Here is a 24940-nt window from a genome sequence, read left to right on the forward strand (position 1 = left end):
TTTGCTTTATTCCAAGGACAGAAACTCAAAAATTATCAACAACCTTGTACTTACTGAGTTCAGAAATGCTCCCCACACGCGTAGCAAGTAAGGACTGCTCAATGGTCCTTAGCTCTGACTGGCTGAACATCTGCACTTCCCCAGGTTTGTTTGACCTTTGTTGGTCTTTGTGAAGATTCAAGCTGTCTGGCAGGCAGAGAACACCTGTAATGGATAAAAAGAAAGAAGTCCAATGTAATTTCAGTCAGTATGGATGACTTCGCTGCCACCACCACATTGTTTTGGGGATATTCCAAAATGCAGCTTGTGTGTGAAGAGCTCAAAGATAATCAATATCTATAACTCAATGTCACAAATGACTCATTTTCTCAGAAGTGGCCCTTGTTAACTCTTCTGAACATCCTCAAGTCACTAACAGATAATTCTTACAGAAAATCCTAGAGAATTATCCAAGGAGGAGGTCAAGAGTGTTCCAAAGAAGCCTCCTAGAAATTATTCCAAATGCATTTAGATTTATTAGAAATTGGTATCTCAGCGACAGAATTCAAGGCTGGCTTTAAAATTATACATGAGAGAGATAATACATTTACAGGATTTTCCTTTAAGAGGAATTCCACCAACAATTGCCAAAATAACCACTGTCATTAATGGGCTTATTGAATTTCTTTTGTAAATACAGCTCCTGGCCATTGAACTGTTTCGGCTTCAAAAGCCCATTATTCAGAAGCCCTTTGAATTTTTGTGGGGCAGGACGTAAGTAAAGCTACTGACATAAAAAAATTTACATACACATTCATTCAGGCACAAAAGTCACTTTCTGCCGTGACACCTAAACCCTCGAGAGTAGACAAGAAGGCACACACTTATTAATCAAAATCACCGTCATGCTAAAAAAACAGAACTTATCTACAAGAGCAAACATTGTACTACCATCCTTGGGTAACAGATGCATGCAAGTTCAGCTTGGAGAGCAAGTCCTCCCCCCTTCCTGTGGCCTATAAACAGCCAGCTATGGCCATGCTCTCCACAGCATTATCTTCCCAGTCCCACTGGGACACATACAGGTGAAGATCCACTGGAAGCAGTGGAATTGTACCTCTTTATGATGATAAAATTTCACCTTATCTCAGATTGTGTGACACGCAATAATTACCTTTGCAAAGAAGCCAGAATAAGAAATTTATTTTTCCATTAGCTTTTACTACTTTTAAGTTCTACTACTTTTAAGCTTTATACTTTTAAGCACATGGTTCTGCTCCTATGGGCCAAGCAGACTTTACAAAATACATTAAGGAAGAGGTACATATTTAGTGTTTTTCTTAGGGTGAAGAATTTACTTAGTTTCCCAGCTCAGTAAATATAAGGCATCTAACTCTACTGATCAATAATTCTGCCAACAGGAATAACATTTGAGGTTTTGGACAGAACGTATACCTTAACCCTTGTTTACTTCAGTTATGAAGCAGCCCCACAGGCGTCACTGCTTTGGAGCACTGCAAGACCAGATAATGTGCCTCAGAGCGGACATTTCTCAGCCACCTTGCTAACTCTAACAAACTGCTCTGGATTCTCTCCTCACATCCACCTCCTCCCTGCAAACAGTTTAGTCTAAAAGCTGTATTTGCAGCACAGACCTAAAAACATCCCACCCTGGGAGGAGAGAGATGACAGTGAGCATGTTCAAAACAAAAAGCAGGGGTATACATCAGGAATACCGGGACCAAAGGTCTTGTCCACCATGGCTGCAAGACAGCAACCTAAACCAGGATCACGGTCTGCATGCAACAGCAACATCGGAACAAATTCCCTAACAGCCTGTTTGAATGCTGGAGATACAGGAGCAGAAGCAGCCGTAATCCCAGCCCTGGCTCTGGTCCCAGTGTAGTAACAACCACAGTAAAACTGTATGCACATGTGGAAGGTCACAAGAGAGGAACACGACTCTCAAGGAAGCACCCTGGAGAGAATAAGCAAGACATCTGATAGAGGAACAGGGAGGGAAGAATTAAAAGAAGAGAGGTAAGGGATAAGAAGTGAACAATGTATCAAACAAGTTCTCTAAATTCTCCTGCCACTGTTCAGTGGCTGACTTGCATAAAGGATGCACTGATCAACATTTAGATTCTGGGGATGTACATTGAGAAGTACAGCACCTGGATTTAAAATGCAGGCCTGCCTGCATATTTTAATAAGTATTCTCTCTTGGAAATGGTTCTCATTTATTTAGATTATTCTTTATACTTTTAATGGATAGATATTAAGGCAAAATTGGAAGAATCTTCCCTGCAGAAAACAGATGTGTAATTGATCTAATACTCAAAGAGATTTCTAAAAACAAGAAATGCAGCACAAAGAGCTTTATGGCATCTTTAGAAGAATGAATATCCAACAAGAAAATTTTTTTCAGAGAAAACACACCTTCAATGTGGAAAATACTACTGTTTTAAGATATCTTTACCAATAAGATTCAAATGGTTTTAAATCATAATATGTACAGGAGATATTTCTCTTGAGTCATTAAAGTAGTGGGACATAGACATTTTATACTCTATGACTCTGTTCTCAGAGCCAGGCCTTTTCCTTACAAACAGCTCTGATGATTAATTACTCTGTTCTTTAGCAAAGGGAGCATATTCTTAGGGTCTTGAATGAAAAGTGCAAATGAAATGCAAAATGCACCATTGTTAAAAACTTAGGAAATCATAGGTTATATCACGCCAAAGGTTTTAGTTGTGTTGCAGATTAGCAAAGGCATGCAGTAGCCAAACATCTGATACTTATATGCCAGCTTCAAAACTATAATTGACCACAGCGAGTGACCAGCGGGGTGATGGGAAGTCTCATCATTTTGCTGGATCAGAACTGGTTTTGGCCAGCGTGGAGAGAGGGAATTCTATAGCTTGGGCATGCAACTCTGCCAATTTTATAGCTTCAACTGTTTTCCTCAAAAACGATTACAGAAAAGGGAATAAAATTTTTCCTTTTTAGAAGGAGGACTCATTCGCCTTTTAGCAGTGTTTGATGTAAAGCTCAAATTCGCTGATCAAAGACTATGGCAGGGAATTGCTCCCTAGCAAGAAGAGAGCACGCCAAATTGAGGTGGGAGGGAAAGGTAAAAACTCTGTGATTACTAATATGTTTATACATAAATAGAAACACTTAAATAGCCACCACCAGCTTTAACTGGTTTGGCTACAGTTCAACTTTCTTATTTTAATTCTCTGCCAATTGGTATTATCCACTTGCATTTTAAGCTGTGTCTTCACCTATACCGTGCTGCATGTGACAAAAAGGTGAGGATTCCCGGTTTCCAATGGCCTGAAAAATGGGACTTTTTGCCCTTATTTTTCTGGCTGTCACTGCCAATACTATCTGTCATTCCACACCAAAGCTTTCTGTGCAGTATCTTCAAAAATGAACAGCAGTATCTGACTTTTCTCTCGACCAGCACTGTTCAGTGTCCTTCCTTTCTGCACGGTTACTCAACGCTTTGTGCTTCTTTGCCCATTATTTTATCCCTCTTCTTCCCTCTGATTCACTAGCGTGGAAATTAAACAGTCAGCTGTTGCTTGATGAATACGGGGACAGACTCACTCGGTATGCCCCTGGCTGCTCTGTGCCATCCAGCAATGTACAGCAGTCATATGTTGCATATATCACTGCTGTGAACCACTGGAGCAAGGCAAGACAACCAAAGCACTCGAGTGTATTTGGATTTTGTCACTTTTTTTTTTTGTCACTTCCCCTCATCTGTACCTTCCTTGGAGCACAGATCTGTCTAGGACTCATCTGCAAGGAGACAAACCCAGAATGGGCCATACCCAAAATTGCTTTGCCCTTGGCCTTGGGTACCCTGCAGTCTGTAGGTGGAAGATTGAAGAGAAACGCAGAGAATAAATTTTAAACTCAGCAGGATGCCAAAACAAAAATTCACATTGACAAGCTCCTAATGCTCCCCCTCCCAAATCTCTGGAGAAAAAACATCACAAAGAAAATTTAATGTACAATTAATACACTCCAGTTTTTCCTGCCCTCTGGGCTTTGCTTATACACAAGCCAGAGCTCAATCCCCAAGGACTTTAAAATCCCAAACCAAAGAAGTATTGCATAAAATGACAAAGTGAAGACTGAAGATAGTCAAACTTACAAAAGAAGCAGTTATTTTAAACTTTCATGCAAACTCATCTGAAGCCAGGAGTACCTAGCAAGTCTATTTGAGCTTCCCCATGCATATTCCCACCTCTTGGGCTTCGTTGATGTACAACCCTCCATTGCAAGGCAGGTTTTGGCACAAATTTACATATACTCCTGCATACTTATTTCAGACCTTGCATGGAGCTGCTGATGCAGTCCCTTTTAGCACGACAGAAGAAGAGCATGTGCATCACACAAACATTCCCAAGTAGTGCCGGACAGCAGCCCCTGCACAGCTTGTTCCTGCTTCTCCATGTCTGTCCAGCAAAACAGCCTGAAGGACCTGTCTGCCAAGAGCAACTCCACCACCAGGTACAGCAGTTGCGTGACATCTTAGGCTTTCAAGGCAAGAGAAACACAGGGCTTGTAGCTCAAAGTGCACCGAAATACAGAGAAAGCATTAAAAAACTCTAAGCCCCTGCCACTGTTCCTCTATTTAAACAGATATCTACACTATTTATGTACCAGCTGTTGCAAAACATCTGATTCATGAAGTGCTGGTACCTATGGCAGTAGGACTTTGCTTTCTCTCAGGCAGAGGAGGCTGCTGGCTTTCCATGAACCATGTATTGATATTCACACCACACAGTTATTTGTATCATGCAAATGCCAATCAAAGGGAAAAACAGCAAAAAATAAGACAAGCAATCTTTGGCATAAGACTACAAATGACTACACACTATGGAGAGCAATAAAATGGCAAGTCTTTTTATTGGAATGAGCAGTAAACTTCTAGATGAAGCTGTGTTGCATCCTCAAACATCCCATGGTTTGGTCTCAAACCACCTTTGCCATCTAAAGCAGCATTTTCAGCAGTGAGTCCACCTCAAAAAAAAAAGGGAATGAGAGATACAGAACTCAAATTTGCAGTTCCAGTAACTGTAGGTCTCAAGTTACTGCTCTAGCCTTCCTCTTCTCATATATTGTGATCATGCTTCAGCAGATATTTGAAGCTTTTATTTGTATTTCAAGCATTTTGAAGATGTTTCATCAAGCTATTGGTTTAGCATATAGCAAATTCACCAAGAAAAAATGATAACCTCATCTATCACCAAGCTCAGTTATATATATATATATATATACAAAGTGACAGATGAAGGCAAGCTAGGAGAAGTCTGCACTGTCTACATTCACAGGTCTGTGATACCTACTGTCATGAACGTTTCAAATTGTTTGCCTCCTCCCTTTCCTTTAGCGTTCAAACCCCAAAGACTAAACCAAAACAAGTTTCCAATTATATTAAATTAATAAAAATGCCCACTGGACAATGCGATTCAAATGATCCATGCTGGGGCATCTAGTAGAAACCCAACACAGATGTCTTTGTTTTGACTAAAACTGTAAGCACTGTAAAGCCTATAAAACATTTTTTGCACATTTCACCACTCCTCCCTTTGGAAAGAGTGTCAGATTTCTCTCTTTGTATTAATTTAACGTCTGGATAGAAGCATAAAGGTTTTGCTGCTCTCTTGTTATATTTTTTAACTCCTACTTCTCCTACTTCCAAGAGAAAATAATTCAAAGTATCTTTGACCTCCCTCTTTATCTACCTATTGAATCTTAAGCAAATGTACATATCTGGAAAACAGCTTATATATCCACTGCAAGGAATAGCTGGATCCTACTAAGAATTTATAGAAATTAAGTGTGCAGAATAGATATCAGCCAAAGTGCTGTACAAAATGAGACTGAAAATGATAGTTAACCCTGAACAGTCCCCCAAAAATGTTGCACATTACATTGTTCAAGTAAATGCTGACCTTACCTAGGAGGACTATATTTAGGAGTAGGAAAATCACTCAGTCATCATGATTTTTATTTTTTTTTTATACAGGAACGTGGGACTAGAAGGTCATTGAGTCCAGTCTTGTGTTCTCGTAAAGAGTCATGTGAAGTTTAAGAGCTCATGAAACAGCCAATCAGAAAAAGTTCCTTTACTTCCACAAGCTCACATACCAAAATATTTCCCAGCACTGGATAGCATCCTTAAGTTCTACAACATAAAGGCCTGTGGGAAAGAAATAAAATGGACAAAAGTTTTGCCAGCTGCGTTTGCAATACCAACACACTTCACTAGAAGCAAACTCCACATGGCTGGTATTCCAACATGCGGTAAAAACTGTCTTGACCGCATATTTGGCAATCGTGGAAATCATGTATATGTTGAGGGTGATGTACTGTCCAGGAACACACCACATTTTGAAGCACAGTGTGGGAACACCAGCATCATGAGCTCAGCACTCCAACACCAACATGCTGGAGCTGGTGAATACAAAGTGACATAAACCACCACAAAGAATCTCAAACTTGGAAACAAACACTATGGTCTCTGTTGTTTGAAGCAACCTGCACCGCGACTCCTTAGGTCAGCCTGTCAACCTGACTGGCAAGGCAGATGGAAAACATCATGACTTCTCCTTACAGAAATGAGACTATGGGGAAAACCATAGCGCTAATCGTACCAGCCAGCGCTTTCAGCTAACACAAGAACTGGAAGACAGTCAAGGTTAGGAGTGCAGTATCTTCTTTCCACACATTCCAGCCCAGTTAAATAACAAGGAGTGGCTTTGCATGGAGAAAATGCAAAGAACTTGGGGAAGTTAGGTGGTGAGAAAAAGTTTCCAGAATCTGAGTCTTAGAGCAGGCAGAGCAGCCCAAATGAGGAGGGGTAGAACAAGCACAGAAATCAAATTCAAGACTAAAGGCACACTATTTTGTGTGTTTTTTTACACCTACTATGCAATTAAATTGATACAATGCAAAGAAATAAGATTTCCACTTAGCCTCAAGACACTGGTGTTAAGCAGGTACAGCAATATTCATGCCCAACTTACAGATGAAGTGAAAGTAAAGCACTAGAGAGCTTAGTAACTAATTCAAGGCAAAATAAGAAATGTTAGAGAAAACCAGGAAAAGAGCATAAGCCCTCTAGTTATGCAGTTTAACCACAAGAGATCACCCTTTCTCTCCTGGAAAAATTAGCAGAAAAGCAAATTAATAAAGCTCCAAAATTAAAGGAGTCTAACAAAATTTGCCAAAATATTATCAACAGCAGCAACCACTGATAAATGACAAACAGAAGTTGTTCAAACTCTGCAGATTTTGAGTTCTCACCAGCAAGAACTTCACTTCCAGAACCACTATGGAGAACAATCCTCTGAGCTACACAAGGGCAAATTTTTTATTTCATCTGGCCAAGTTTGGAAGTTTTGTTGGTACAGTTTTGCCTCTGGCCCTTGCAATGGGAAATTTTAGTAACTATATGTCTGCAGAGCAGTTTTTTCCAAAGATGTGCGACTGTTTTCAGGGCAGTATCTCAGCTGAGTTGGATTTGATTTCATCAAAAGCCAGAAGGGATGATCATCATCCAAAGCAGAGAGTACCTCTGTGAGATATTAGAGCAGATGTTATAGGAAGATGAGATATTACAACACACGGCTGTGACTTCTCTTCTTGTAAGGAGTTTCTTAGCACAACACATTCTACTTAATTGGAACATCCTTCTTATTAGGATCTTTCTAAGGCAATCATTTTAGCCTAACAATAATGAGTGGCAATACGCAGCTGCTTAAAATGGCATAGAAGTAACAACAATTCAACTAAATTAGGATATATTCTGCTACTACCAAGCAGTTAAGTGGTGCACAATCAAGTGGAACGCAGGATGGATTTCATTGTTTAGGCTATGTATTACAAAACAAAGAAGAATCAGAAGATTAGATCCCACTAAACATAAAAACTAAGCTCCCAAATCACCAGCTACAGCTTTACATTTATTTTTATTAGGATATAAAGAAAAACAAATCTTGGTCCTGCCAAAATCAATAATCACAAAACTTCAAAACCACCACCAAAAATACCATCAAACCCCCAAATTAGGGAACATGAAGCAAGTCAGTCTACACACAAGAGATGAAAAGGAGATCCATCTCCTCACATTTATTATTCCAAAGTCTCTCTCATTTCCCTGAAGTGGACTTTGTGGTACTGCTGCCAGGCAAGCAGTGGCAGATGCTGCTTACTGACATGCATCCATGCGCTGGACAGACAACGCCTGTGCTGACAGCACAGTGAGCTGCAGCTGATGCTGTTATCCCTCTCCCTTTCCCTAGTGAGAAAAGTGGCGTTTACCTCACGCCTTTACCTACCTGTGATTTTCAACACCTCTCTCCCTGTTGACCAAGAAGGGGCATTTTGTTGACTTCACAACAGGAAAATTGCTCAACAGCACACTGTGCTCAGCCACACTATTCCACTGTCACAGTGACCATAAAAGTTTCAGTGCAAGTTCTGATTTTTTTGGCAGAGAGATGTTAGAGCTGACAAAGCACATTTATTTCACACAGAATACCCATCAGTTCAAGATTATCCTGATGTAGGCTATGCTGCCCTGGAACTAGCGATGCAGAGGCGAAAGGTTTTCTATCACACTCTTTGACATGAGGCATCCAGACATGGAAAATAAAATTTTAAAATGCCAGTATCATCTTCCTTCTCTGCTAAGTGCAAATAAACATAATGCATGCAGCCCTCAGCGTCTCAAATTAAGCAAGAAGTTGAGAGGTTCTAGGGAATTTGAGGGATCAGAAGAACATGGTGAATGTGTTGGTAAGTGCTGGCTAGTGAGGAAGCTCGGAGAAATTTGAATTTGACAGTACCCAGTCTAAGATGCCTCTTGCACGTCCCTGGCAAGTAGTCAAGACAGCAGACACATACTCAGAGGGGAAAGGACATGCACTGGTATAAACTCTGGACATGCAAAGGAGAACTAACTCACACAAAAATTAGTCTGGCTAAAAAAAGGCACAATCCTGTATTAAGACCAAGAGTTCGCAGAAAGTCTAAGTATTTGAGTGACTCAAAATGATAAAGAACACATTAACAGGTTTTATTTTACGGAAAAGGGCCTGTCAGTTAATAGCAGCAGAACATGAGGATTTAGTGATTCATAGCTTAATATGCTTTACCAGAGCCTATGATTTCCTTCATTCACTACTGTCAGCCCCCTAAAATGCCCGGCTGTGACAGATGACTTTCCCTTCAGCAATCATGACGTGGACATGGCCCGAAAGCCCAACGGCGCTGACACAGCATCTCTCCTAAACCCAGTCAAATCTCCCCCAGTCTTTGATAAACAAAACACCAGGAGCCAATTAAGATAGGTAAACGCTGAAAAATCTTTTTTTGTGAGCTTTTTTCTAACAATACTTTTTTGGGCTTCTTGAAAAGAGACTGAGTATTTCAATAGTAAATTAATAAACCCAAGGAAGCACATAATTGTCCATTTTTCAAAACCTACTATCCAAAAAGGCTCCCGTACCAGCTACTGCAGCTATAGTAAAGCATTACAAAATGCTTGATAAAAAAAAAAACACTTTTGCCATTGTTTTCTCTATGTTCCACTATTCCTTTGGCATAGCCACCATGCATCAGATGCTGGACTCAACATTTCAAAACCACCAATGCGCTTACATTTCTGAGCAGTTGTACTGAATTCCATGCAACTCACTTGGCAAGAATATTTTGAATACCTTAAAAAACACCTCCTCCATTTGCTTCAATATTTGCAAAGATTAGTATGCTTTTTACAGCAGAGAAATTGTTTGCCAAAGTTCCTCCTCCTGCTTTGGAACATCACCAGCTTGTACAAAACACCATGAATAATACATAGTGGAACAGACACTTGGTGTTCAGACTGAGCATGGGGCATTCCCATCACAGTTACCAACTGTATCCTTTGCATTTCACAGGCAGGCATGGTAGCAGCAGCTGGAAACTGGATTGCGGAGAGTGGGACAAGGCACCTGTGGTCTACAGAGCAATCACTACCTTGCTCTTGGGAGACAGTTAGGTATGCAAATGCTTATGGGAAAACATACATAAAAGAGTAAGGATAATGCACAATTCAAACTGGTGAAACACCTGAGCTTACAACGGTGGTGACTGGTTGACGGGAGAATGACACCCCTTTGTGCAGAGCTAGGTACTTGCTGTTTGCTTTATAAGTCACCTTCCACGAACAACAGCCTTGGGCTCTGTCCCAGGCAAAACTACAGTAATATCAAAAAGCGGCTAAAACCAGAACTGTCCTTCAGCTTTGAACAACTAAATCCCCAAAGGCTTCTTGCAGGGCACTAGGGTATGTGATTGAATAACATAAATAATAAATATATAAAATCAGTCAAGTTAGCCAGTAAGGCAAAAAGTTGAAAACCCAGGACATGTAGGGGCTGTGGCAAAGTGCCTGAGCCTATAGGATGCACATAAACAAAACTGCACTGCTGCCACACGTTGCCCAGCTTTAGTGGGGAAATGCAGGCAGCTCTGGCAGAGCTGTTACTAACTTCGTAAGCATCAGGATTTTACCCCTGAGAAATAAGTTTTGGGTAAACTGGAGCATGCTGAGCCCACAGTAAAGGTTAAGTAATTATAACTTCCTTTCAACTGCTTGCACAGATGAGTATCAGATTATCCACTCCACCCCCACACCATGACAGCCCACACTTAATGAAAACAAAGAATGTTAAGATGTCTTAGAAACACGTGCTGCTATTTACTGGCTTTAGGGCAGCATCCCATCACTCCAAGCATTTACTACACTCCCTCCCACTCTGCTAAAGATGGTGCTGAGCAAAGGCATTATCACAGCAGAATAAAAAAACATCTGCCCTTGAAGGTATATGGTACAGGACTACCACTATCTCTTGAACTGTCAACAACTCCAGAGCAAGATGTGTCCTACAGTTCCCTGCATCCCTTCCTCAGCCACATTTGCTGCAGACAAGATGTTCTCACCTGCAAACATTCGACCTAAGGTAACACCAAGATACCCACCTCCCACCTTCGGTAAAGGAGTTAACCTCTGCCTTCGGCATGTGCTTCAGTGGGGGTTTGCCATATAATTAAAACCAATTTTTCATCTAAAAATTTAACTGACTGGAAGCCCTGGATGCTAGCCAGATAGCAGTCCTTTATAAAAGTAACCTTTACGTTCTTCAAGAATTCCACTTGGCTTACTAAAGAGAAATGGCTTGTTAATAGCACGTATTTCACCATCCAGACCTTTGATATAGAGACCTAAAACAATAAATCTGCTCTGACCAGTAAAGGTTAACCTATATACGTATACGTATGGTAAAATCATTACAGACATTGAAAATAATTTACAAGAAGAGACATTAGACTATGCCACTAACATGCTTTTATGATCACTTGCCCTACAGATTGGCTGGCTGAACCCATTTCAAATAATTCACATTTTACAGAGTTGATGGACACCCTCTTCCCCACTTAGCAATAATACAAACTAACTGTTCAGTTGCATGAGTTCATTACAAGGCTACCAGCTAAACTGAAAAAGACTTCTAAAAATTACTTTTGGGAGGTTTAATACTTTTTTGGTTTATCACTTCAGAGTATCCATTTGTATATTCTGAATTTTATGGTATCAAGATACACAGTTTCATTCCTAAAACATCTCATTCATTTTTTGAAGATGATGCCTCCTGTTACTTTTTCCAGACAGAAATGACTGCACATTTATTCTCAGAGCAGTTAAAGGTCAAACTCAGTTTTCATTTATGTATAATCCTCAGATTTGAACCTCTGCATTATTAATCTCCACTGTTTCACCTAGACATTCACAGACATCAACAAACACCAAAATCTCTGCAAAGGAATATGATTATTTCTATGTCAGACCCTTCTCCAGGGCACTGAACAGACAGTAATTAATGCAGATGCTTGCTATTTTATCTTTCTGGTTCAGTGTGGTCTTTGGCATGACTTCGACATGACTGCATCTCATCCATCCTCCTCTTCGAGTAAAGCACGATGCCATTCCCTGTGGGCTCACCTCTTCCCACGGGTGCACTCATGGGGACAGAGCCATACCCCTGGTGGTGCCTCATCTGTTCCATGGAGCTGCTTCACCTCCAAGCACCACTTCACCTCCAAGCACCGCTTCACCTCCAAGCACCGCTTCACCTCCAAGCACCGCTTCACCAGCCCTTCCCCAATTTCTAGGGTGGGGAACAAACTGCAGAGCAGTTTTCCTCCCACAGCCTTGGTCCTGGAAATGTCTGGGCCAACTCGGCTGAAATTTTTTTTTAAAAAAAAAAAAAAATATTTTTGAATCATTTTTTGGGAAGTGACTGCCCTAGAAAAGGGCATGCTAACTGCAGCGCCAACTACATCTTATCTGTTGATTTTACTTAGCCTTTTCTTTTAAGTAGACTGAAAAAAACCCAACGGTATTTGGAAACTTCTAGACACTGCTTCAGTGGTTCAGCGTTACATAACTGATAAGCTGACTAAACAGCAATATATGCTATGAAGGACATAGAAATTGAATACAAATACTGGTAATTGATTCAAATTAAAACCCCAGATAGAGAAGAACTCCCAAATACTGATACAAAGTAAACTCCTCATGGTATTCCATTTTCCCAACAGTCAAATAAACTCCATTTCCATCACTTAAGTACAGTCCTTCAACAGCTGCCTGCTCATGACATCATGTTTTCCATCATCTCGATTGCATACAGACCTTCACTCCATTTTTCTATCAGCTTTGCTCATGACAGTTACCTGCTTCCAGCATCCCTGGGACCCATTCCTCAGCATTTTCTCCAGGGCTACAACAGAGAGATGCCCAGTCCTTTTTCTATGAACATCACCTTATACCTACAACAAACCAACCTGTGGTTCCACCTGGAAGTCCACGCTGGCGGTAGTTACAGCTCCTAAACTAAATAAAGCTGTACTTATTCCAATCACGTTCTCTGTGGGTAAGCACAACAATATGCTCCCTATTTTAAATTTCATAATATTCACAATTATATGAGCCATAGGGAATTATAAGAGAATTATGAAGTTCATAATATTTGGAAAAGACACAGATTCAACGAGAACTACTATTTTGTAGCATAAAAGCACACCATGAAATGTTAATTGCAATGCACAACACTGCAAGACCTATAGGAATTACAAGCAAGTTTTCATCATATCAGCTGCATGTCATGAGGATAACGAATAAAAATAGACTAAAATTCTAGTTCAAAAAGAAAACAAATTTGTAATTAATTATTTTAATTTTGTTCTAGTGAAAAGGCAGAACTCTGCAATTTAAATCATTTGTAGATTCATGGCCTTCATCCATGACCAGACAACACACTACCGTTGACCTTAGCCACAGGGACTGCTACAGCAGATCAAGAGTGATCTATGTGCTTCATTAAGAAATTTAAATAGAGTTCCGATGCCTGTCTCCTGTTTATCTATGCATTCATTTCATCTCAAGAGTTAACAGATAATAGGATCTGACTCTTCTCCTAAACACATCTGGTTTTGTGTAAGGGCTAAGCCATGGCACAGTACTGAGGACTCTGTCATATAGGCATGTGACAGCTCCTGAATGCAGCACACAGAGCATCCACTGATCAGGAAGAAAACACTGTATTAAGTAAATTGGTGCAATTTGTTTCATTGCTGTGGTCTTTTAAACTAAGTTTTAGTGCACTCAGGGACAAAAAAGTACCTTCTATCTGATTACAGACTACTCATAGGCAAAGCTAAACTGTCCATTTAAATGAGAAACAATATCATATATATGACAATGCAAGAGAAAATAAGTTACACAGATACATCACTTGAAACACACATTGCACGTAGGGGTGATCTTTAATGACACAGTATTTGTGTAATGAAATAAGACAGTGCTTCTGGCCCACATTGCTCATGTTGATCACGTCTTTAAGTGACTAACAATGAATTTAGTGAATGCGCAAAATGGTTTGTTGAGTAATAACATTGCTTCTTACTCTGACCGAAGTGGAAGCAACCTCGCTTCTCCCCATCTCCTGCAGTGGAAGGGTATGGTACCATAACGGCAATATTCCAAAATACACTGGTCACCATGAACATATCTGCAGCAGGCAAAGCATTCAGTATGAGAACTGAAGAGGAATTTTGACAAAAGACATGAGCTGCCTTTTTTTTGCATGTGGAAATTGTTATTCTTTGTATTTCCAAAGCACAGCAAAGCACTAAAACTTTTTCATTTAGACTAAGTTCCTTCCTCAGACAATTTCATTTTTGTTTAGCATTCAGGTAGTATTCTTTGTCCACTAAACACAGCTAGGAAATTTGGCAGATTTTCATTTAGTTTCCAAAATCAACTATGCATGCACACACCATCAGAACTGATTTATCATATGATCATGGGCTATTTCCTCCATCCCTGTTTAAAAAGCCACAACGGACGACAAAAAAAAAAAAAAAAAAAAAGAAAAAGTCTCTAACTCAAATGATTTAGAGGGACAAGTATAATGATCATAGCAAAAGCAATGACGATGTGACAATCTGAAAGCCTCTGAGACTAGTTCTCAAAATTACAAACACTGCGAATTCAGGTTTTGCCCTATATTCAACCCTGTAAACATGAAAAATTCTACCAGTTCACATTTAAGGATCCCACGTAACCTTGACATTGCACTAATTGCTAAATGAAGGCGTCAACTGGAAATTCTGAGACAAGATTTTCTTCTTCAGATAGAGCTGGAAAGAGGAACTGGAAACTGTCCTTCAGTTTTGGTTACGGACTGATATAAGACTGTCACTTGCAAAGTCTACGCACCAGAGTTTTTATGTTTAATCTTTCAGAAGTGATCTGATTCAGAAAGGGTGAGTCCAGCAGCATGGCTTTCCCCAGCATTCTCTGCAACAGGGAAAAAAATGCAGATGCAGTCAGACTGTGGTTTCCCAGGATCCATAGCCTTGATTTTCTTCACATACTTTTCAATCTTTCCAATTCGAATTGTTCATACAGCAAAAAAATACATTCTGGGTTCTGCACATCATGGTGGGGAGAGAGAAAATATGACTGCTAGAGACAGTGCTTGCAATCCAAAGGAGAAAAATAGTAAAATATTTCCAGAATTACTTCAAAATCATGGAAAATACGCAGGGTGAATAAATGGCTTTCATGTACAAGCGGAAGTATGATTAAAATGTCCTTCGGCACATAACTCTACAGTCAGTGCAGAGAAGTATGATGTAGACAAGAGAGATAAGGAGCTCGTGAACTGTGGTTTATGAATAGGACATAGAAGATTAATGCAAGCAGCTATAAAGAAGGAAACCAATAAAATCATAAATGATGGAAAATAATCATCACACTAAGCCACTCTGCGTGCTTTTGGGGAATGAACAGACAGCTGTGTGTAGTAACAGTCACATGATCTACCACCCTCTTACTTTTTACTAGTTAATAGTATCTGACTGATGTGCATGGTAGCAGCATATGAGGACAGCTCTGTTGAAGTAAACACCAGTTTGCACTTAATAACTGTAAAGCAAACCTTAATTTAGATGTTTCAAAAGTAGATTAATCAAGGAATTACTCTGAAGCAAAGCAAGGAGACAAAATATGCAAAATATGTAATACTAATACTGAGAAAGATTATGCGTCTTGGGTGACAGCTAGAAAATGCAAGTCGTCATCCAAAGATGACAACAACCAGGACAACAACCAAGACAACATCTTGTCCAAAGACAAGAAATTTATTATTTTAGATAAACCTAGACTAGGCGGAAACAAACACATTTTTGTCACCTCTCAGCTGGATAAGGCCAGTTCATCTACTGACGATGAGGCCTTCAGGCCCTGGCAAACCCCAGCACATGCAACACTTTCTGTCAGCCATGCAAGATCCTGCAAGTGCCTACACCACCACGCTTCTTCCAGAACTAAAAGCCCCATGGTGTCCCACCACCTTGCAGTCCAGGTGCAAGGTACTTGTCTAATAATAATTACTTATTTGGCTAATATCCTGTTTGGATATCAAATCCAGAGGCCCGCGGGACATACTGTAAAAGCTACCGCTGAGTAGACTGGTAGTGTTTGGATATGGATGACTCCTGTAGGCATGCAAAATGCCTGCTGTGCTGGGGCATTGGCAAATGCCAATGAGCTGACTGCCCATGGAAATCTTGTCCAGTGACAGCTCCTGGCTGATATGTCTGTGCATGTGCCAACACCTACTTCGTATTTAATTCCTTGCGTTGGTTTATTTTGGCTGCTGTTCAAATCTCCACAAGCTGTAGCCTACAGCTGAGAACCTCCAAGGGCAGCGGGGAAAGAGCACAGGGGATGATGACACAGCCCCACTGCTGCTGGCCTAAGAGTGGGAAAAATAGTGCCACAGCGAAGCTAGGTTGGCTCCTCCTTGCTTCAGGAGGGCTCTGCAGTAACTGCAGGCTGTGAGAATTAAGCAATCTCCTTCATCCTACTCAGGGATGTACGTGACAACTGTAGGTACTGTGGTTTGCAGGCTGTGGTTGCAGGCAAGCCAGCAGGCACGGAAACGGGCTCATTTTTCTGCTCATGTAGCCATGCATGCTGGTGAACATCCTCTGGCTTTGAAGAGCCATCAGTGCAAACCAGCCCTGTGCTGGTGGGGTTTGTAAAGCATACTGCTGGGTTTGCTTTATCAGCACAGACTGAATGCTACTGCAGAGCAGTACCATAAAATGAGATACATTGCCGTAATAAAGGAAATAATATTTAGCAAGATACTTAGAACTTTATTTTCAATAATAATATTCAAAGCAATTAACTAATATTAGGGCATTTATTTTCCTCAGACATCCATGATGTAGGCTGGTACACTTAAGGTCTCTCTTAGTTTACACAGTTAAGGTGTAATGCTTCAAATCTGCTCCTTTGAATGGGAGGTACCAGTACCTGTGACAAAATCAGAGCTCAAAGGTCTTAATCCACCAGCCCAAACCTCCTTCTCTATAAAAAACAGAAGAGTTGGCAGCAGGGTAAAGCAGGTTGCGGGGCACTTCCAACAACGCAAGGCTTACCACCAAGACCACGCAGCATGAACAATGCACCCAGTGAGCATTTTAACATGGAGATCCAACAAAGGTTTAAAGAAGCAATGCTTCACCTCAATGCCATGCAGCGTTGCTTCCCCACAGTGTACTTACATGAATTGCACTGCCCCTTATTTACACCACTGATGGTCCCAAATCAGCCCAAACCACTCATCATGATGAAGAAACAGTGACAGATATCCAGAGTAGCATGCTGCACAGATACAGCAGGGTAGGAAGAGGAGCTTTGCTCCCAAGCGGAACATACGACTTGTCCAGGTCTCAGGAGCAAGAGCAAGTTGTCCACGGAACACCTCCAAAAGGAGATGGGAGCCAGGACTCCTGCCTCCAGTCATAATCTGATATGTGCACCTGCCCGGCCCCAACCAACCCTCACACACCCCAATTTATCCCTCTGTAAAACTGGTCATGCCATGATAGTGGCGTGTTTGAAGAGTACTTGGAAAGCACCTTGAAAAGTCCTGTACTACCTAAACAGACTCCCAGTAGGTTTATCAATAAACCAATCTTCAAAAGAAACAGTGAAAATGGAAACTTCATGGTGGCTTGTTTAAACACAGGTGAACAACCTGACCTTCGCAGCAGAAGGGCACACGCTCTGCTCCTCAGATGCATTTCAAAGACAACTCCACTATGCAGAGAAGAAAATGAAGTGCTATTAAAAAAAATACTCCCCTCCCCCAGCCCTGTGGATTTTAATAAATCCAGATGTATAATATTTCAATTCTTAAAACTATGCCTTGTGAGGGAAAAAAAAAGGTGAAAAGAAAAATGCAGGGAGGAAAACACGCTTTACATTCATTAAGGAGCTCACCAAACTGCACAGCCTATTGGGAGGGTCAAGGGAAAGGGAAAGGAAAAAGAAAAATTAAGAAAAACAGTGTACAGACATTTCAAATCATACAGAGCAAATATTCAAGGGCAGTGAAATGTTATGAAGTAGCCTAGTAAAACTGTTTAACAGTCTCAAAGTTACTTATAAACATTTCATTATCAGGAAACCCAAATGTCAAAAAAAATCCTGAAACTGGCTTAAAAATAAATACATTACTGTGAGTAAAACTGCAGTTCTTTCACTTGCTGCTTTATTTCCATAGCTTTCAGGACACACTCTGCTCTAGTCATGTTGTCAAACTTATCTTTTTAAACAAGAAAACCAGAAATTACATTTTCCTGTGTGTCAAGAGGAAAAGTTCTCAAGAAAACCCAGCATTCCGAGAGCTGGGGCTTTAGGAGAACCATCAAATTGGCAGAGAACTTTACCACCTACACCAGCCATGGTTATTAACTGGATCCTCACCAGCATCTCAGCCATTCATTACGAGATTTTTAGTAACAGCTTTCATAGATTTACAGGCAAATAATCTATCAAAGCCTTCTGCTTTTCTTTCATTCATCAGGGAAAGGGAAGGCAGTGAAAAATAATTCAGTACTAGGAAAAAGAATCCATATTGGTATTGTTTCATATTTTTATAAACTCTAGCTATATAATTCATGCAACTATCCCAGGACAAGAGATCGTTGTTTTGTGTGCTGTCTTTTTGACCTTATTATTATTATTTTTTAAATGACTCTGACACTTTGAGCTTTGCTAGTATTAACATAGAGAAAGCCCTGCCCTGGGGAAAGAAGCACAGCCACCAGAGCTTCAGGCCAAGGATTGGAGCATGGTCCCACGACCCCTTGCTGCTGGAGCTGGCTGTTGGGACAGGCAAGCCCAAGTACTTTGCAGAATGAAGTAACCCCTATCAAGGTCACGCTTTGAATGCAAACATGCCACAAGGAACCTAATAGAAATTAATGATTGTGTTAAACACAGTGATTTTAAATTTAATATACAGCATTCTGATTTGAAAATTTGGGCCTGGAAGCCACAGAATTTCCTTGGTTTCAGCTTCTTCTAAAGAGATAAACGCACCACCCTCTCATTGATAAGAGAAATTTTAATGGAAACGCAAAGGGACAGTGATAAATGACTTTAACCTGATCAGTGATTTAGCAGAATATTCTTAACCAGATGAAGCCCATAGGAAACAGGTTTCAGACAAGACAAAATTCACACAGATTTTACCATCAGCACAATAAAGATAGAAGTTGGTGGGACTTCATCTGCTTCCTGGGTTTTTTAACTCCTACCATAAAAATAATGTATCAGATCCATCATTACAGTGAAAAATGAAGACTACAACTGAGCAAAACACTTGCAAAAATCCAGCCTCTTCTCTCTTTCTTTTTTTGGTATAATTAGATCTCATCAGCAGCTTGCTAATCGCTCTCTTCCAAAATCCCAGTGGGAAGCAGCAGATGCCATGGGAGCCGTCCGGAAGGCGCGCAGCCCATCCAAACGAGACCTCTCGCTCTACGGCAAAACACACTTATCTCTGCAAAGCCTTTGTTCAACCATCCCAGCTGAAAACATATGTGGATGACAAGCATTTACAAGTAATTTAACCTAAAATTTGTCGTGGGATTAGCTAGTCTTTGCTGCAAACAGCATTTGGCAGCTATATCCAGCCTCAGCAACCCCAACGACAGGCACCCTCCGATAACACAAAACAGAGGCTGGTGACATTTTCCATAGCGAAGATTTCACACAGTTTGCTGGCAATTTTTTAGAGATGCTTTTCTCTGTCATTTTATGTAAACTTTACACCAAGTTGATTAAACTTCTGTTTAGTGAACTCAAGGAACTCATTTAGGTAAAAACCATGAAAGAAAAATATCCATGAAAATCTGAAAGTGGAAGGGAGTAAAAAATTCAACCTGAAAGCTCATGTGTTGACCAGATTTTCACTGTAAGACTAATCACTGAAAAAAGCACTAAATGGCAAAATTCACTCATCATAAACTTCAGAGATTTCAAGAAAGTCCTTGACAGACTCCATCACTATTCACTCTGGAACATCTTGAAGTGTTAGGCTTGCCAACAGAAATAATTACATCATCAAGCCTTTATACCAAGCTGCAGCTTGAATACTTAAAGCAAATGCAGATTTAAGTACAGGGTTCAACATAAAGGCTGGTGTCAGATCAGCAAGAATTTGCTCATTTCTGTAGCTGGGCACTGCAATCCACTTCACTGAGAAAACAAACATAAATGCGACAATATATAGTTTAACAAAAGTCCCCTTCAAAATTCAGCCATTGCTGACGTCCTCCCCAAGTTTTCCACATATATCCTATCCAACACACAAAACTGATAAAGGCCAACAGTTAGATCCAGCACTGGAGGAAGATGGGGTTAGCAGACTGCTACAGAGGAAAAGATGCAATTAAAACACAACTTGGATCTTAGAAGAAGTGATACAGTTTATGTAGTAATTGGCTGTAATTCACAGTCAACTGAGATAATTTCACCAACTGAAAAGAGGGTATTTGTGCTTAGCATTTTAAATAGGAATTCATCCATTAAAAGAATTATCTACAGCTCAAGCTCTTGAAGACTACAGACAAGAAAGCTGTAAATCCATGAAAGGTACAGATGCTGTTAAAAGCAAACATATCAGAAAATCCTGGTAAAGCATAAAATGAATTGATAAGAGATGCAAGGATTTACTCCAAGGCTGTCTCTTATCTGTAGGGTTACCCAGAAAAGGGAGTGAAAACATTTGGCAAGCGTGGTAGGGACACAACTTGAGAAGAGGGTAGGGAGAAAAATAACCTGAAAAAAATGCGGAAATGACACTCGAAGTTTTGCAGGCACAGGTGACTTTTTGGAGTAGTTTCTCCTCGTCTTCAGCTACACACGCAGATAAAAAGCTTCATAATTAGACCCTGGCTGCAGCAATACAGACACTAATTAATTCAGACACTAGTTAATTTTGGTCGCGTAAGGGCATCTAGACTCTGGGCTTTTTGCTGGTTGGCCTTTGGTTTTACCCACACCATCAGGGATCAACAGCACCAACACAGCTTCAACCTGCACTACACCTTGCCCCCAGCAATCGAGGGCTGCCCCTGTGCTCTCACACATGCAAAAATACAGCCCAGTCTCGCACACTTGGAAACAACATTCACAGCAAAACTGCCCACAAACAAGCACACGAAGGAGCAGCATTAAATCCGTCTCCTTGATCTTCTCTCAACTAAAGGTTTTATAGAGCTGCACTGCAAAACTGAGGGATATTTAAAATACATTGCTTAAGAGACGAGGAGTTTACTGACTAGAAATGAGATGTGATGTAAAGGCATTCCTTCTTTCTATTCTTATAATTTTAATGTTTCTATAAATGTTTTACATACACATACTGTCTTTATTGTAAGGTTATAAACTATGAAGGTTAACTTTCTAAGAGAGAATGTTTAAAGTAATGTAAATCCCCCTAAATGGCAGAGACAGTCTATACCTTATAATATGCTGCATCTACCAGTAATACAGTAGCATTTAAGTGACCAGTGTGAGCATGCCCTGGACTAAAATTAAACTTCCCACCCAGTATTACACGGCTGACAAAAATTGCACATATTTTAACATGCACTAAATAAAAAACAGAATCCCAGAGAATCCTAAAAACTCAAAAAAAACCATCATAGATGCAGGAAGATTATTGTACTCCTTAACATATAAGTAGAAAATACAGAGATAAATTAACACTTTGGGGTTGATAATTCACTAAAGTTACAACGTAATCCACAGGAACATGCAATCAGAAAATGTAATTTTTTAACAACTTAATTAACAGTAAGCCCAAATCACATTAAAAGAAAGTTAAGGTCACAAAGTTAGGATCACGAAGTCTAAAATTAGGAATTGCCGGATTAAGCTTACTACAGCAAATGTCATTTTATTCTCTTCTGCATACACACTACCACGTGTTTTTATTCCAGAACTGCATACTGGGTTTTTTTCACAATACTATCAAGAAAACTGCAAAAACTACTGGAAACTTGGAAGGAAAGTAGAAATAACAGGAGATCACAGCGATTAATCCCTTATTCTAGAGAAAAACAATAAGAAAAAGAAAAAGAGACTCAAACACCTGATGTGTTTCCTTGTCGTCATGTCACTGAGATGGATGGCTTCACATCAACGTGTTTCCAATGCAGTTAGCCACCTTTGGCTGAACTGCTACAGAGCAATACCTTCTCCTGGGAGAAAAAAATAAATAAATAAATAAATAAAATCTGTCTGTAACAAGTGATGCTCCAGGGAATATGGAAACACAGGATAAGTCTGCTTTTGTGAAATACTGCTCTATAATGCTAGAGTTTTGTTCGCCTTAAGTAGGACAGTCAAACATCCAGTAAAAACCCCCAAAATGAAGCACCTGAAACTCTATTTCACCCTCCATTCTTTCTGCTTTAAAATGATAACCCCTCATTAGAGGAACATCTCATTAAATAGCCCATCTGGGTCATTGTGCAGGTTCTCTGCTCTAACAGGCAGCACAAAACCCCAGAGAACTCGTGAACGGTTGATGTCCGAGAGATTTTTTTTCCTGCACTAGGCAAAGATTTGCCTGGTGTCTCTAAGGACCCTAACAACAAGGAAGTTGGGAGCCTTCAGTTTGTTCTCTCCATCATTAAATCTCCAAGGGAAAGTGCAGTCTTTCATTATCAGCATCATTAGCACTTCCTGGCCACTATAAATTCAGTGAACTCCTTGAATCACCTGTCCGAGGTTTACTGCTAAAATCCTCTGGAGGAGCTTGCTGACTTCTAATCCCAGGTAAAAATGTTTGCATTATTACAGGTTATTTAAGAGGATCTTAAAAAAGCACAAAGAGTACAAGTTTCAAGGACAAGATTCACTAACAGCATAGAGCAATGAGCATTATGGCATTGCTGCGGTCATTTTTCAATAACTATAGAACTCCCCACAGGTCCATGCATCACAGATCTCACGTTTATTTGAAGTCAGAAACAGGGATGACTGAATCTAGACCAGCACTTGTGTCCTCAACAGCAATTCTTTGGCCTTTTAATGGTCCTCTCTGATCCTCCTGCAGGATCAGTAATTTAAATTTCTCGTCGGCAAAACAACAGATTAACAAACAGAGAAAACCTGAGAAGGTGCAAAACAAGAAACAAAATGTCCTAATGGCATTTCTTCTCTTAAACTTCACTAACAGAGAAAACAGAGTACCACTTGTAGTCCCAAAGGCAACAGATACTAAACCACCCTTTTAATAATCTTTCACCTATTTCTGTGTGTAGTCATAAGCTCAAGCATTCACAGCTAATACCAAAACCAGACCAAGTGAAAGCTCAAAGCTTCATAACCTTAACACGGTAAATGCTTCCAGACCAAAGCCGGGTAGATTCAAACTGCTTATAACACAACAGACCGTTACAGATGTTTCTGGAGCATGTGTAGTAAGCAAATAGCTTAAATGTCAGAAAAACTGCTGATTTAAGGTCCAGAGTAAAAAGACCATACAGCTTCCCAGCAGAACATCAGCCAGATGCTGCTGCAATGCCGGCACACTTGCATCAGGACATCAAAAAAAGCCAAACCTGACACCTGCAGCTTTGAAAGTAAGAACAAAACACCACCTTGCTTCAGTATACAAGGCAGCATAACCTAAATTCCAGCTTGAGATTCAAAGCATCTTAATAAAGCAGAACACATACATGAAAAAGCAAAATGTTTTAAACCATAGAAAGTGCCTCTTTGAAAACTCTTACTTTGTTTTCGAGAAGATGCACTTGCACCCTCAATTTCTATGCCACCTTACTTACTTTTGCTAGCTTCTGACTTATTCACAGTGAACAAAAAGGAATATGAGTGTCTCAGACTTGGAAGAGAATTACCCACATCATAGGACTTTTTGTGCCTTTGACAGTGTGCAAGAGCACACTGATGGAAAACATCCCAGATGTTTTCCATCCCGTCCTCCAGTTGAGACCAGCAAGACACATGTCCTCTCCTGGATCCAGCAGTGCCCCCGACAACCCAACCATGCCAACCTGTCTCCATCTGCTCCTTGCAACTCCTTGACTGGAGACGGGATTCCCCATGAGCTGCCAGCTGAACCCAACAGACTTGCCCAGCCGTGAAAATGGCCAGGCTCTGCAGCTGGAGTGGGCACGGAAGCAGGCAGACAAGCCAGATGATTGATAGTTGTGCAAGAGGTTGTCATTTTTCGCAAGGTGCTCTGAAAGCAACAAGGTAGCTGATGCAAAGAAAAGGACCTCTGCTGATGGTTTGACCCTCTTGGTAAGCAGCCACCACACTGGCTGTGACTGCGTGCACTCATAGGTCTGAGGCCATCTCCTCCTGACTGGACATGGCATTACACTGCGCTTCATGAACATTCAAAGCAAGAGCAAGATAAGAAGTGCAAGAAGTTGCAAGTCAGGCCAAGTCCTCCAAGTTGAGTGGTGTTCTTCTTGGCTCACAGAAGACTGAAGAGGCCATTGGTTAGCTGCAGCTCTCACCCATCAGCTTTGTAATCTGCAAAGGCAAAATACTGCTGAGCACTCACGTTAGCAGGAAGTCTTAATGAGGGTAAGTGCTGGGAGCATGCCTCAAGAAAACCAATTTCCTTGCTTAATTTGGACAAGGTCAACCTGACCAGAAGACAGTGCAGTTATATTACTCCACCATACAAACTCAAGGCAGATGGAGGCTGCTGGCTTCAAACACAGGACTCCTCTTTAAAAGGAGTCCACACCCTTTTCCCTGCAGATTAGTTTCATCCATCCTCAAATGAAGGTCAGAGAATGCTGCAAGGCACAATGCTATACCAGACACTCTCCTAGAGCAGGTGCACAACAGGACGCAACGGGAACATCTTCCTAGTACTCAGCTAGACACACAGCTTACACAACAGGCTTTTCCTAACGCTTAGATGATCTCAATCAATTAAAGAGCAATCTTACAATTCAACCTCTCTTTTCT

The 24940-nt window shown here is 40.6% G+C and overlaps 1 protein-coding gene across 3 annotated transcripts in view; it reads right to left on the reverse strand.

Annotated features, from left to right (window-relative positions):
- Positions 1 to 24940, reverse strand: part of ABTB3 (ankyrin repeat and BTB domain containing 3) — a 175603-nt gene that overhangs the window by 75172 nt on the left and 75491 nt on the right. For all 3 annotated transcript variants that reach the window (XM_054056458.1, XM_054056459.1, XM_054056457.1), the window contains exon 2: positions 55 to 204. In XM_054056458.1, the coding sequence (XP_053912433.1) occupies positions 55 to 204 (150 nt within the window). The remainder of the gene's footprint in view (positions 1 to 54; positions 205 to 24940) is intronic.

This window comes from Cuculus canorus, chromosome 1, assembly GCF_017976375.1.
Source record: "Cuculus canorus isolate bCucCan1 chromosome 1, bCucCan1.pri, whole genome shotgun sequence".
Taxonomy (NCBI): domain Eukaryota; kingdom Metazoa; phylum Chordata; class Aves; order Cuculiformes; family Cuculidae; genus Cuculus; species Cuculus canorus.